This window comes from Pinus tabuliformis, chromosome 9 (assembly GCF_031772625.1).
Source record: "Pinus tabuliformis cultivar Carrire ecotype Pingquan chromosome 9, CPIR1, whole genome shotgun sequence".
Classification (NCBI taxonomy): domain Eukaryota; kingdom Viridiplantae; phylum Streptophyta; class Pinopsida; order Pinales; family Pinaceae; genus Pinus; species Pinus tabuliformis.
This window is the reverse complement of record NC_142307.1, coordinates 26,692,761-26,704,884: the sequence shown is the minus strand read 5'-3', so window position 1 is coordinate 26,704,884 and position 12,124 is coordinate 26,692,761. Positions and strand designations below refer to the sequence as shown.

The 12,124-nt window shown below is 43.3% G+C and overlaps 1 protein-coding gene across 1 annotated transcript; it reads right to left on the bottom strand.

The window, feature by feature from the left end:
• Positions 1-678: 678 nt before the first annotated feature.
• Positions 679-1,830, bottom strand: LOC149146932 (uncharacterized). The gene has a single exon (XM_089441669.1). The coding sequence runs from the start codon at positions 1,828-1,830 to the stop codon at positions 679-681; it is 1,152 nt and encodes a 383-aa protein (XP_089297795.1).
• Positions 1,831-12,124: the final 10,294 nt, after the last annotated feature.

The following is a 12,124-nucleotide window of genomic DNA, read 5'->3' as shown; positions in this document are numbered from 1 at the left end:
CCATTAAGAAAGATGAGAATGTCATCAACGAACAAAAGGTGGGTAATGAAGAATTGTTCAATAATTTTGAGACCACTTAGCTCCCCATTCCTTTTTGCATCCGCAATAAGCCTACTCAATCCTTCCATAACAATGAGAAAGAGAAGTGGGGAGAGAGGGCAGCCTTGCCTGATACCCCTGTTGATGTAAAAACGATCTGAGGCTGCACCATTGATGAGGATGGCAAAGGAGACAGAAGAAACACATCCCATAATCCAATTTATAAATTGGTGAGGAAACCCCAGGTGGATAAGGATCATCTTGAGATATAGCCAATTCACCTTGTCAAATGCCTTTGTAAGGTCGATTTTTAAGGATACCCCTTTCAGGTTCTTCAACTTAATGGAATGTAAAGTTTCCTGGGCAGTGCCAATGGCTTCTTGGATATGGCGATTTCGGAGGAAAGCAAATTGTTCAGCAGATATATGGGAGGATAGAATCGGCTTTATACGATTGGCTATTATCTTGGCAATGATTTTGTAGAGGCAATTACAGAGGGAGATAGGTCGAAAATCATTGAAGGATGAGGGTTCATCAGATTTGGGAATCAAGGCAATATAGGTCTGATTCATAGGAGGGTGGATGTGCCCCGAGATCCGGCTCTCCTCAACTACAGCTAATATATCCTCACCCATCAGTTCATAAAAAGCCAGATAGAATTCCACCGGCCATCCATCTGGTCCCGGGCTCGTCTTTCTTAAACCATTTAAGTGTACTTTCAAGCTCCTGTGAAGTGACTGGATTTGTAAGATCTTCAATATCCTCCTGACCAACAAACCGGGGGAACTTTTCAGCAACTCTAATGATATCAGGAAGAGTGACTTCAGGTGGTGCTGTGAAGAGACCCTTGAAATGGGATACCCCAAGGCTAGCCAGTTGCTGATGTGTAGTAGCCCATCCGTCTGGCTCCCTTGGTAGTCTCCATATAGTGTTCGAAGCCTTCCTGCCATTGGCTAAGTTATGAAAAAATTTAGTATTAGAGTCCCCCGCTTTGAGCCAAATGGCTCTACTTTTAAGCCTCCAATGCTCCTCCTTTTCTTGAAGGATTTTAGCTTTTTGACCAAGCAGTTGGTTAAGAAGTGCTTTGGAATCGTAAGAGAGATAACCAGTCCCTTTATCATCAGTCAATGAAGCTATCTGAGCTTCGGTATCTGTCAGAATCTGTTCATCCCTGTTCCGCTTGGTTGTCGCCCAGTTCTCGGTCAATACTTTGAGTTTTTTGAGTCTCTCACAGAAATCACATGCTTTCCTCTGCTCCCGCAGTGGGGGGTGTGATGCCCAATAGTCCGAGACCATCTTGATATAATCCGGATCCTGTAGGAAGCCAGCAAAGAATTTGAAGGGAGGCCGCGGCTTAGGATTGTTGTTACTAATCTGGAGAAATATCGGTTGATGATCGGATAATCCCCCTGTACCAACCCATTGTCTGTATAAAGGGCATATCTGTATTAGTTCCTGATGCATCATAAACCTGTCCAGTCGCCTCCCCAGAGCATCCTCCCCAGTGCGCTGATTGTGCCAAGTAGGTAGCTTCTTGTTCATAGGGATATCCACAAGATGATGAGAGTCTAGGAGCATTTGCATTTGATCCGCAATGGTGTCCCCCTGGGCATTATGTCCCCAAGATTCTCCAACTCCCAATGAGAAATTGAAATCCCCCCCTATCACTGTATGCTGTGTGATATGGTCGCCAGATAGAAAGTCTTGCCAGAAGGGAAGTCGATTCTGGTTAGGTCCATATATATTGATAAATCTGATCGGGATACCCAGTTCACCGACAATAATATCCATACCGAGGAAACCTCTGCCCCCCCAGGCGGAGAGAGGCCTACAGTTCCTTGGGTTGATACCAATGAGTAATCCACCAGATCGTCCACAAGCATCCAGACCATGCAGAATCCATCCCGGGAGCAAAGCTTGTAGACATCTCACCGCCACCTCAGCTGTGCACAGAGTTTCTTGAAGAAAAATAATATCACATCTAGATACATGAAGGAGTCTTTTCAGAGCCAATCGTTTTCTGGGGTTGGCTAGTCCCCTGCAGTTGAAAGAGAGCCAGATCATGGGTCACCACAGGTCATGGGCTCAATGGCTCTAAGTGCCCGTTCGATAGTAACCTGTCGCCCCATGGCGACATCAGCAACAGCATTTAACTTTGCTGAAGAAATATGGGAAGGTCTGCCGCGCTTCTGTTTACTGTGGCGCCCGGGGGAAGAGCCCAGACCTAAAATACGAGTCCTAGCTCGAGGTCTCAGGTGATAATGATGTGAGCCGGATGCCTCCGGAGAAGATGGTAAGTCCATATCACCCAGAATCAGATTGTGGGAGGGAGGGGTAGTAGATATGGTGGGCGGAGGAGGGGCGATAGTGCAGAGTATGGAGGGTATTGGTACAAACTCAGAATGGGATGCTTGTATAGAAGATTGAACAATTGATTGCATGTCAATAGAGAAAGAATGAGAGTAGGGGGGAATGGAGACATTACCCGATCGAATAGGTGCAGTCTCGGCCGGTTTAGTAGCCTTCACAGCAGTCTTCGAGCGGGTCCGCGGCGGTCCAGGTGCAGCCGAATCCTTGCTACGAGCATGTTTTGTAGCGCTGTCCCCCTTCTTCATGGAGGGGATCTCCTGTTGAATCTGTGCACCCTCCGCAGGAATGTTCTCTCCATCAAATTGATTCACAGTAGCCTGTTGACGGGGTCCTTTGGTGTCCTCAGAATTCGCCTTCGATAACAGAGGGCAATCCTTGTAGAGGTGCCCAGGAAGGCGAACCCAAATGGGGCCTTCCCCCAGTTGCTCGCGCTCCGGATCGAACAGGGGATCCCACCGTTTGAGTAAAACTGGGGCGAGCTCAATGTGCCAATATTGGGTAAGAACCCACTGTGTGTATTCAGGCCTCTGAAAATGTAGGGCGAACCAGCCTCTGGTAAGCACCATAACCTCTGGGAGTTCTTTGAAGAAGGACCCCCAAATCTCGTCCACCCAAAGCTTGAGACGTTCCGCCGAGTATGTTCGACCTCTGACTCTGCCCACCAGAACTTTCCGAGCGGCGTCCATTACATCCGGAAGAGGATCTTCAGGCCCCAAATTGATGTTGTAGTCAGGATCAATGGACCGGAGGCAGCGTCCTTTTGTCACCTTCTCAAAGCGTTTGCCAAAAGGGATTCCCTTCAGCAGATTGCGACACGGGTCGGAGGTACTGTGCTGTGCGGATGCAGCGGAACGCACCGGAAGAGGCGGAGTAGTGAAACAGCCAGAATGAATCGGTGTGCGGGGGGTTGAATAGCCGGAGCCAGGGAATCCGGTTGCAGAGGGGTGGCTAGAAGGCTGATGTGCCTGCGGCATAAATGAAACAGAAGGAGAGTGGGAGCTCGATGGGGGCAGAGGCGGAGGAGGCGGAGGTAATGTAGGGCGGATGTGGTCCTGATTCGGGGCGTCGAGGAAAGATGAGCTAAGGAAGCAAGTGCCCAAGAGTTGTGCCGTCGCAGGGGAGAGAGGAGGGCAGTCAAGGGGCGAGGAGTCCGCGGGAGTATGAACCGTCGCTTTGTTTTTACCTGTAGAAGACAAATGTGGATGCTGAGACGGGCCAGCTGCCGCAATACCCAGCTCAACGCTCCTCGGGATCATTTGTGGCCTCCTTGTATGAGCCCATATATCCTGATGCGGCATGGGGTCCGCCTCGTAATCAACCAACTCCTCGTCACCCATAACTAACTGTCGTTAGGAGGAGCAAACGGGGTTCGATCTGGGGTCCGTCTGCAAGGTGAAGGGTAGGGTCAGTGCGACAGTGAGTGCACAGGGGGGACCGCAGAAAGAACCAAAACCTTCGTGAGAATCAACGACAATGCCGCAGTCAACGCGACAGTTCTCTCAAAAACCGGAAACTAATCCTGTGAACCGCCATGGATGGATTCTCTGTTACAAACCCTAGCTAGGGTTCCGCCATTTTTCCCTCCGAAATTCCCTTCTTCGTCTGTGAGTGTCTTTGATTCTGCATCTGATCATTATTGGTGTGTTAAATGTAAATTTTTTTTTTTTTTTTTTCAGCCCACTATTGTTATTATTGTGCCCTTACATTATTATTGTTATGTCGACTTTGATTATATTATGAGCCCTTAGACTCCTATATATAGAAAGGAGGTCTTGTCATTTGTATCATCCAAGAATTGTTCATTTGTGTAATGGAAAGGAGGTTGCCCCCTCGAAGAGGCTGATTTCTAAGGCGTTGATCTATCTTTTCTATCTTTTTGTGAGTTGGTTTCATAACACTGACTTTTGTGGAGAGTGGTAAGGTCTTGTGACTCACTCTCGATCTATTCTTCTTCATTATTACATCATGGTTCAATAGAGCAGAGATGAGATGACACAGATGGTACATGACGAAAACATGGCATGATGATCGATGATGATAGATGGATTAGCAGGTGGAATTCTCCTTGGTTGAGACGGAGTGTTAAAATTGGCACCTAGGGCCAAATTCCAACTTGGGATAGCTCATTTGTTGGAGATGATGATTGCATTAAATTCCTCTTTTCGAGAGGACCAAAGTTGATACAAAGATCATCTCATTTGGACAAGCAGAAGTGTGATTTTGAATTTATGCCCACACATGTGCAAATTGTTCAGGTCAACCACATCAACATGTAGGCTCAAGAAGCCCAATGGACGTGTCTCTTCACCCACAACGAATTGTATAAATACAAGTGACCTCACACCTCATTTGCAATCATCATCACTCATACATTCTTCTCTCTCCTTCTCTCATTGGTTCGTACAACTATTGGGCAACTCCTCTCTCTCATACGTGTGGCAAGAAGGATGAGTTTTCTGGGTTGAATTGCAGGACCAAAAATTACAGGCAACAAACCAGGTTTGACAAGCGTTGACCAACTTTGACTGCGATTTTTGGAGGATCTTTTTGTCTCTTTAGGCCACATTTCTGGGCATAGAAATCGAGGGATTCTAGGCAGTTTGACCAGCGCTGACTTCAGGGTTGACTGTAGTTTGACCGTAGAAAGTTACAACAATTTTTCTCTCCTTTGACCGAGTTTGACTGTGGAAGAACGCGCTGTTTTGATGATGATTTATTGCTCATTTCTCCAATGTTGACTTTCTGGTTAGGGCTGAAGTTTGACTGCAGAAATTGATAGGGATGTTTTGACTTTGAATTGGGCAAGTCAATTTGACTTTTGTACTCTCTCTCTTTGCTGAACATTTTGATATAATAATAAGAAGAATTGATCAAAGGGTTTTCCCCATCTTGGGGTTTTTTCCCTGGCATCCGACAAATCTGGTGTCCTCTTATCTTGGCCTATCTTCTGCACATCTTTAATGTTCTATCTACTTTTACTGTCAATGTGATTGCTACTAGAAATCTAAATTGAAACTGCTATTGGGCTGCTTAAGGAACATTGAAGTAATTGTGCTAAGCATAGAACATACCATTGTCAACTAAAATTAACAAGCCTTCAACAAATAAAACAAGCTTCTTGATATGACTAGATATTCATTTTCTTTGACATGTGATGCGACAAACACAATCATCTTTAACAGGTACTCAAACTCTATTGCCGACTTTTGAGATTGACTACCTAATTGAGGTTTTGTTTGCTATGATTTTGCAATTGGTGGCCCTACAATGGAAGTGGGGTATCGGTTAACAAAGAATAGAGTTAGCCAAGCAACTCTGAGTTTATTCAGAATAATTACTATTGTTTTGGTAGATGTTTGTAGTTGTTACTTAATGCCAAATCTCATAGCAGTGCTTGTATATTAAAAGGATTAACAAAAAATCAAAAGTTAAAATGATGATGTAACATCTTGTGGTTATAATAAATTCAGAGTACTTTTTTTTGGTATTTAAAAGTGGGATCTTGTGTTAGTAATACCAAAATATTTTTCAAATTGGGTGTTGAGAAATCAATGCTAGTAGGAATTAGGGTTTTTGATTCCTCTTCTTGATAATTACGTGTGAATTATGTTGGCTTATTTTACTTCTTTATTAAATTATGTTTCATCAAGCAATTACCAAATTATGTGTATGAATATCACAAGAACAAGAGACACAAGATGTAGGTGGAAAACCAGGACAAAACCCCTATGAGGGAAAAACCCAGTCAGAACTCTTCCTTTAGTAGATTCAAAGACAAGGTGAGATAATCCAATGTTCTTTGACTTAGACACAGACTTCCTCCAATCACCAAGTAAACCCTTCCTTCTACTCCAAGTGATAAGTTCTCAGTAGCAACTTCGTTCTAGAACTTCGACCTTGTAGTAGCAAAATTTCGACCTCCCTGCAACAAAACTTCGACCTGCAGTAAAATCATATTTTCCATCCTTGCAAATGCCCAGTAACTTCGCACGTGTGAGAGATAGATAGCCCAAAACTTCCATTTTGTCTTTCCCTACAATCTTCTTCCTTCTTTAGCAACTTCACACTTTTTTCTTCCTCTCTTTTTTGTGTATCGAACTTGTTGAGTGAGTGGTGAAAATGGATCGCACTGCCTCTCTATATATAGCCTTTTTTGTGGGTCGAATTGCCCTAATGTAGGCCGACTTCATCAGGATAGGGATGACTTGGTGTGGAGGTGTCAAATGCCCTATTTGACTAAAAAATAGTTCTTTTTACATGATACAAAAGCCCAAGAAGGTTCTAATAAAATTGACAATGACTCTATTGACTCAATATAAAACCTAGAAGCCTACAATGGAGGCTTTGATCTAAAAATGATGACCCAAGCATGAAACCCATGATTTAATAAGTCATTTTTAATAATAATAAAATTTCTTTTGACAAATATATTATATTATACAATTATGAAGACCGAACCTAGTTACATTCTTCAACACTCCCTCTTAACTAGGGAGGTATTCATATATATACAAGTACATGGAAGATCTCAAAAACACATGAACTACGAAGAGTTCAGGCACACTCAGTGCCACAGACTAGATACCTGACCAGGGTTATCTATTTGGGTGGGACTAAGATGGACTAAAGCTTTTAGCCAGTCTAGGTACCATCAGGCTTACTAACTAACCATCAACCCAGGGATCTAGGTGCGTATCCAAGGTCAGAGCTCCAAGACCAATGCCACCCTCCCTCTTCGGGATCTAGACATCAAACACACATAGGCCGGCTAGATGTCCTCCCAAGCATCCACCATTAGATGCTTCATCTCTCCTTATCAACTAAATATGTAATGTCTACCAATTCAAGCATGCTTCTAAAATACTCAAACTTCTTATTCGGAAGAGTCTTCGTCAGCACGTCAGCTATTTGTTCATTTGTCGAAATATATTGTAGTTTTACGACCCCATCTTGTACCAAACTTCTAATGTAGTGGTACTTCTTGTTGATATGCTTTGTCCTTGCATGGAATACAGGGTCTTCGGGCATCTTGATGTTACTTTGATTATCACAATTTATTATAGTAGGATCTAGAGGCTTTCCAAACAAATCTGACCAGAGTTTTCTTAACCAAACAACTCCCTTTCCTACCTTACATGCACCAACGTATTTGGCTTCAACACTACTTAACACAACATGATCTTGTTTTCTACTCATCCACGAAATCATTGCAGCTCCCAAACTGAAACATACACTGGTAGTGCTTCTGCCATCAGTCTCACTACCACCCCATTCTGAATTTGTAAAGCCTGTCAACTTAACTTCCTTTCCATCATACTTTAGGCAGTGATGTATAGTGCCACGTAGATATCTCAAAATATGCTTAGCAGCTATCCAATGGTCATGACAAGGCTCCAACTGAAATTGACTAAGAATATTTACAACAAAACATATATAAGTTCTTGTATTTACTAGGTACATTAGACAACGCGCCAATTTACGAAAGCTAGTAGGATCGACAAGGCTAGAGTCAAAGCTTCTCAAATTCTTAAGATTAGTGATCATGGGAGTAGTCATAGGTTTGGAATCCATCATACTGAATCTCTTTAATATCTCGATTATGTATCTACCTTGACCTAGATACATCTCTCCAGGTTTCTGCCAGACTTCCAAACCCAAGTAATAGAGCATAAGTCCTAGATCTTTCATTTCAAATTCGGCTGCTAGCATCTTCTTGCATCCTTGTATCCTGCGCTCCACACCTGTAATAAAAAACCATCTACATATAGTAGTATAATGTCTGGTTCATTGTTCACCACCTTGATGTAGAGATTTAGATCTGCAGAACTTTTGATGAACCCTAACCCGCTCAAACTAGCAGGGGGCCTACAAGGGACACCTAAAGGGACAACTGCTAGATCAAGGGCAACGATGGAGACTTAGCCCACTGTCACCTTAGCTAAGACTCCCTACGCTTTACGACTTTCACTGATGGGAGGAGACTCTGTATATAGAAAGTCACTTGTGGAAGATGAATCAACGAATGGGTGTGAAGTGACTTTAATGATCCTTTTCCTAGAAGGAGGTTAAGAATGGAGTTTGCTTGCTCTTCAATCAAGGTACAAAGCTTTCTAGGAGGAGGTGAGGATTTAAGGGCTAGGTTAAGGGAATATGACTTGTGAAGGAGTTTCCCAATCCCTAAAATCCTTGCAAAACCTGGATTCCTGAGTTGTCTTGGAAGAATTGTCTTTGATGAGAAATGAGATCACACGAGCCAAGTGGACCCAACGTAGGTTAAGGGGAGGGAGTATAGCAACCAATGATGGTTTTAACTTAGGCAAGGAAGGGGCAAGGATCAAAACAAGAGTTTTTACTTAGAAATGCCAAATTGATCCTATGAGGTACTAGCCTAGGGAACACTAGGGAAAAGTTTGGTCTTAGGGCTAGGGTTGGCGATATCTCAAGATCCCATCGTCGGAATCTCATGAAATTTGGAGGGCTTCTTGAGGACACACCAACACAGTTGTGGACCAAAAACGAAAGTATTTGGATGGCTAGATTGTGAGATAATTGATGCCCTAGGTGACCTATGTAGGCTAGGCCTAGAAAAAGAGGGGAAGGTGAAAGAAATATGCTTTAAAATCATCACTAGAGGAGGACCAGTGCTTTGTCCTTTGGGAGAGATGGAGTCATGGAAGATTTAGAGTTTGGATTGATTTCCACTTGTCAAGGAGGACTGAAAGACAACTTTGTTGGGCATTAGGGCTTAATAGAAGTAGCTTCAAGGTCAATTATACTTTGTTCAACAATAGTTGGTGACTTGTCAAGACAAAGATGTCTCTATGAACTTTCATTCATTCAAACATGGCCCTGTCATGATACAACACTATTTAGAGATTTAATTTCCACAATTTCGTTCCAAGAAAAGCAACAAATTAACCCTAGAATAGCAAAAATCCCAATATCATGAATGCAACAAAATAAAGAACCAAAATAGCATTAACACAGTACTTACACGTAAGAAGAATATATCCAATCACCAAAATATGCCAATCATAGAAGCTCCAAGACAAAGAAGAATAACCAAACATCGAAATTTATCCATTCATCCAAAAAGTCTCATCTTCAGATGATAGCGAAAATCTCACAAGAAGATATGATCCAATCCAAGTGATGATACAAAATGAATTCATGTCTCTCCTATTTATACACTCATTAAGAGTTTGAATTACCTAATTTTGGCCTACATTGGGTTATCAACTAAAATAATGTGCAAATAACTATCATTTGGTGACAAGCCCACCAAACTAGCTCATAAACAAAATAACAAGCCTCCCAAGAGGTCGAATAATCAATAATGCATGTCGTTGGGCTCTCTAAGAGGCCTGATGAAGTCCATAAGTGCCAAAATGATGAATTGGACTTCCAAAAGTAATGGACAAGGGGTTAGCCCCTTGTTCTCCACATAATAAACTTGTGGTGCTCCCAATGGTTGTGAGGGCACACAAGTGACCTCATGGGTCTCCAAGTAAGTCAAATATGCCTGTAGACCATCTGTAAGGGCTCAGATGATGGTGTAAGTGATGCCACATCAGCATACAAGTCCTCGGTCATCTGCCAAGTGCATGGTACAATTGTGGGGCTCGCTGGGCAAAGGTGAACCGGGTGCATCTTCTTCGTCCAATAGGTGAATCTCGAGCAATCTCTGAACATCTCTAGGGGTCCATGGAGTGTTGTCTACTGTTGTGGAGGCCCTTGGCTCTCAACACACACATTACATGTGCCAATGTAGCCCTCTGGAGGGTTAGGACCCCCTATAGGGAGACCAAACCCAAGATGGAGACCACCTGCAATCTTGCATAAGATCCAATGCGTCCCCTAGCCTTTCAGTACAACAAGTCATCAAGGAAATCAAGTAAAATAGCTTACAAACCATGGACAACAGGTGGGGACTTCATAATGGCACGCCCTTCCATAATGGGGTTTGGCATATGCTAATGTCTCCAAGCTCCAAATGGGGTTAACCAAATATCCTATTAGGTGCTTTCTACTTCTAATAGTAATAATATGCCCAAGTTACATCCTTTAAAAGGTGGTGGCATGTGGTAAAGGGATGAATGGAGTAGGGAATGAAAAGGGGCAGCCTTGGGCCACATGCTGGGGTACAAGGGTAGCTAGTAAAAGGGAAGCCCACACTTGGGTATATAATGTATAGGAGGGAGCAATCGTGGTACATGAGGTGCCCCGACCTTGATTTTTCCACCCTTCTTTATATGCCTTTTGCCTTTTATGATTTTTCTTTAATTAACTGCTCGGGGCTCAAGGGGTAAGAGCATGATGTGTGAGATATAGCAGTGGATACCCCTTTTAAGGTAGGGCGGTTCATTGCCCACTAGGGGTTGGGACAATCATGGGTTTGTAAATGATGAAGAAGGCTCATCTAGGACCTATAGGAACTAGGGTGATGGCCATGATGATAGGGTAGAGATCATGTATTGGCTAAATGTGTTTGTCCCAGCCATCTTTTGCATTTTGTGGTACATTTTCCTGTTGAATGTGGCCATTATGCTTTTACTTTCTTTTTAGCTGCATCAACCTCTGGGGCATCATTCCAAGCCTGACCCAAGGTGTGGGCAAGGGGAAGGGGAAAGCTAACTCTATGTGGACCCAGTGGAGGAATGTGGATGCAGGTGGGAGACATGATGAATGGGGTTATGGTGAGTGGAAAGGGGCCAATATATGTGGATGAGGGAGCGGGACCACGCAACCAAAATCAAGGTTTCCCATGACGTACCATCCATAAAGCCAAAGGGTTAGTAAAAGAGATCCCACGGGACTAGAATCCAAGGTTAACATGCAAATGGGGTCTAGGGTGCAAGAGCACAGAGCTAGCGCATTCTTTACGCCGAATCCCCCCATTAATCCATGCCCATAAGTGTCCATGATAAGTAAACTATAATTCACAATTACCAAATGACAAGGCATACCTTTAGGTTCTGGAGGTCCACCTTCAAACATACGATTATGGCAGATGGGTGAGGGACCACATGGCTGCCTCAGGTGGCGGAGTAGTGGCACAAAGAGCTAGTTGGTGGCTGCCGGCTGAGGGCCATCTTGGAGAAATTTTTTCTCCTAGGGATATCACCCACAAAATGGTGGGTGACATTTGGCTCCAATTGGGACATGATCTCTCTCGAAGTGGGCGAAGCTACTCGAATGGGAGGTCACGAGAACTCCAACAATCTCTTGATTTCTGTTACCAACACTTATCAATGACTAAACCCACCGGGCAACATGTTTTTCACGGTGTCTTATGATCACCCATGCTTAGTATTGGGCCGTAAAATCAACAGAATTATAAATATGCAAATTTTATCTAAATGAAACTACTCTACCATGAGAAATATCATATGATGTTAGTTCTAATGAGGAAATGAGCATGCAATGCTTTCTACCCTAACATATAGTAAGGCCAATACTAAGTGTAATCATAAAGCCAGTGTGGTGGGCTGGGTGCAGGCGATATGGACAAACGTTCAAACCTTGAAACAATTTCTTCTAATTCTGGCTGAATCTCTTCTTCAATCCCAACCGGAGTATCAATCATCTATTTCTAGACTGACTGTTAATTAAACTTTCATTTTTTGCCACTATCACCACTCTTTTCTCCTTAATCGCCCCAACCCTTGTTATTGGGAACAATTTACACAACAGAGCCTCTTTTCCACTATCGGAA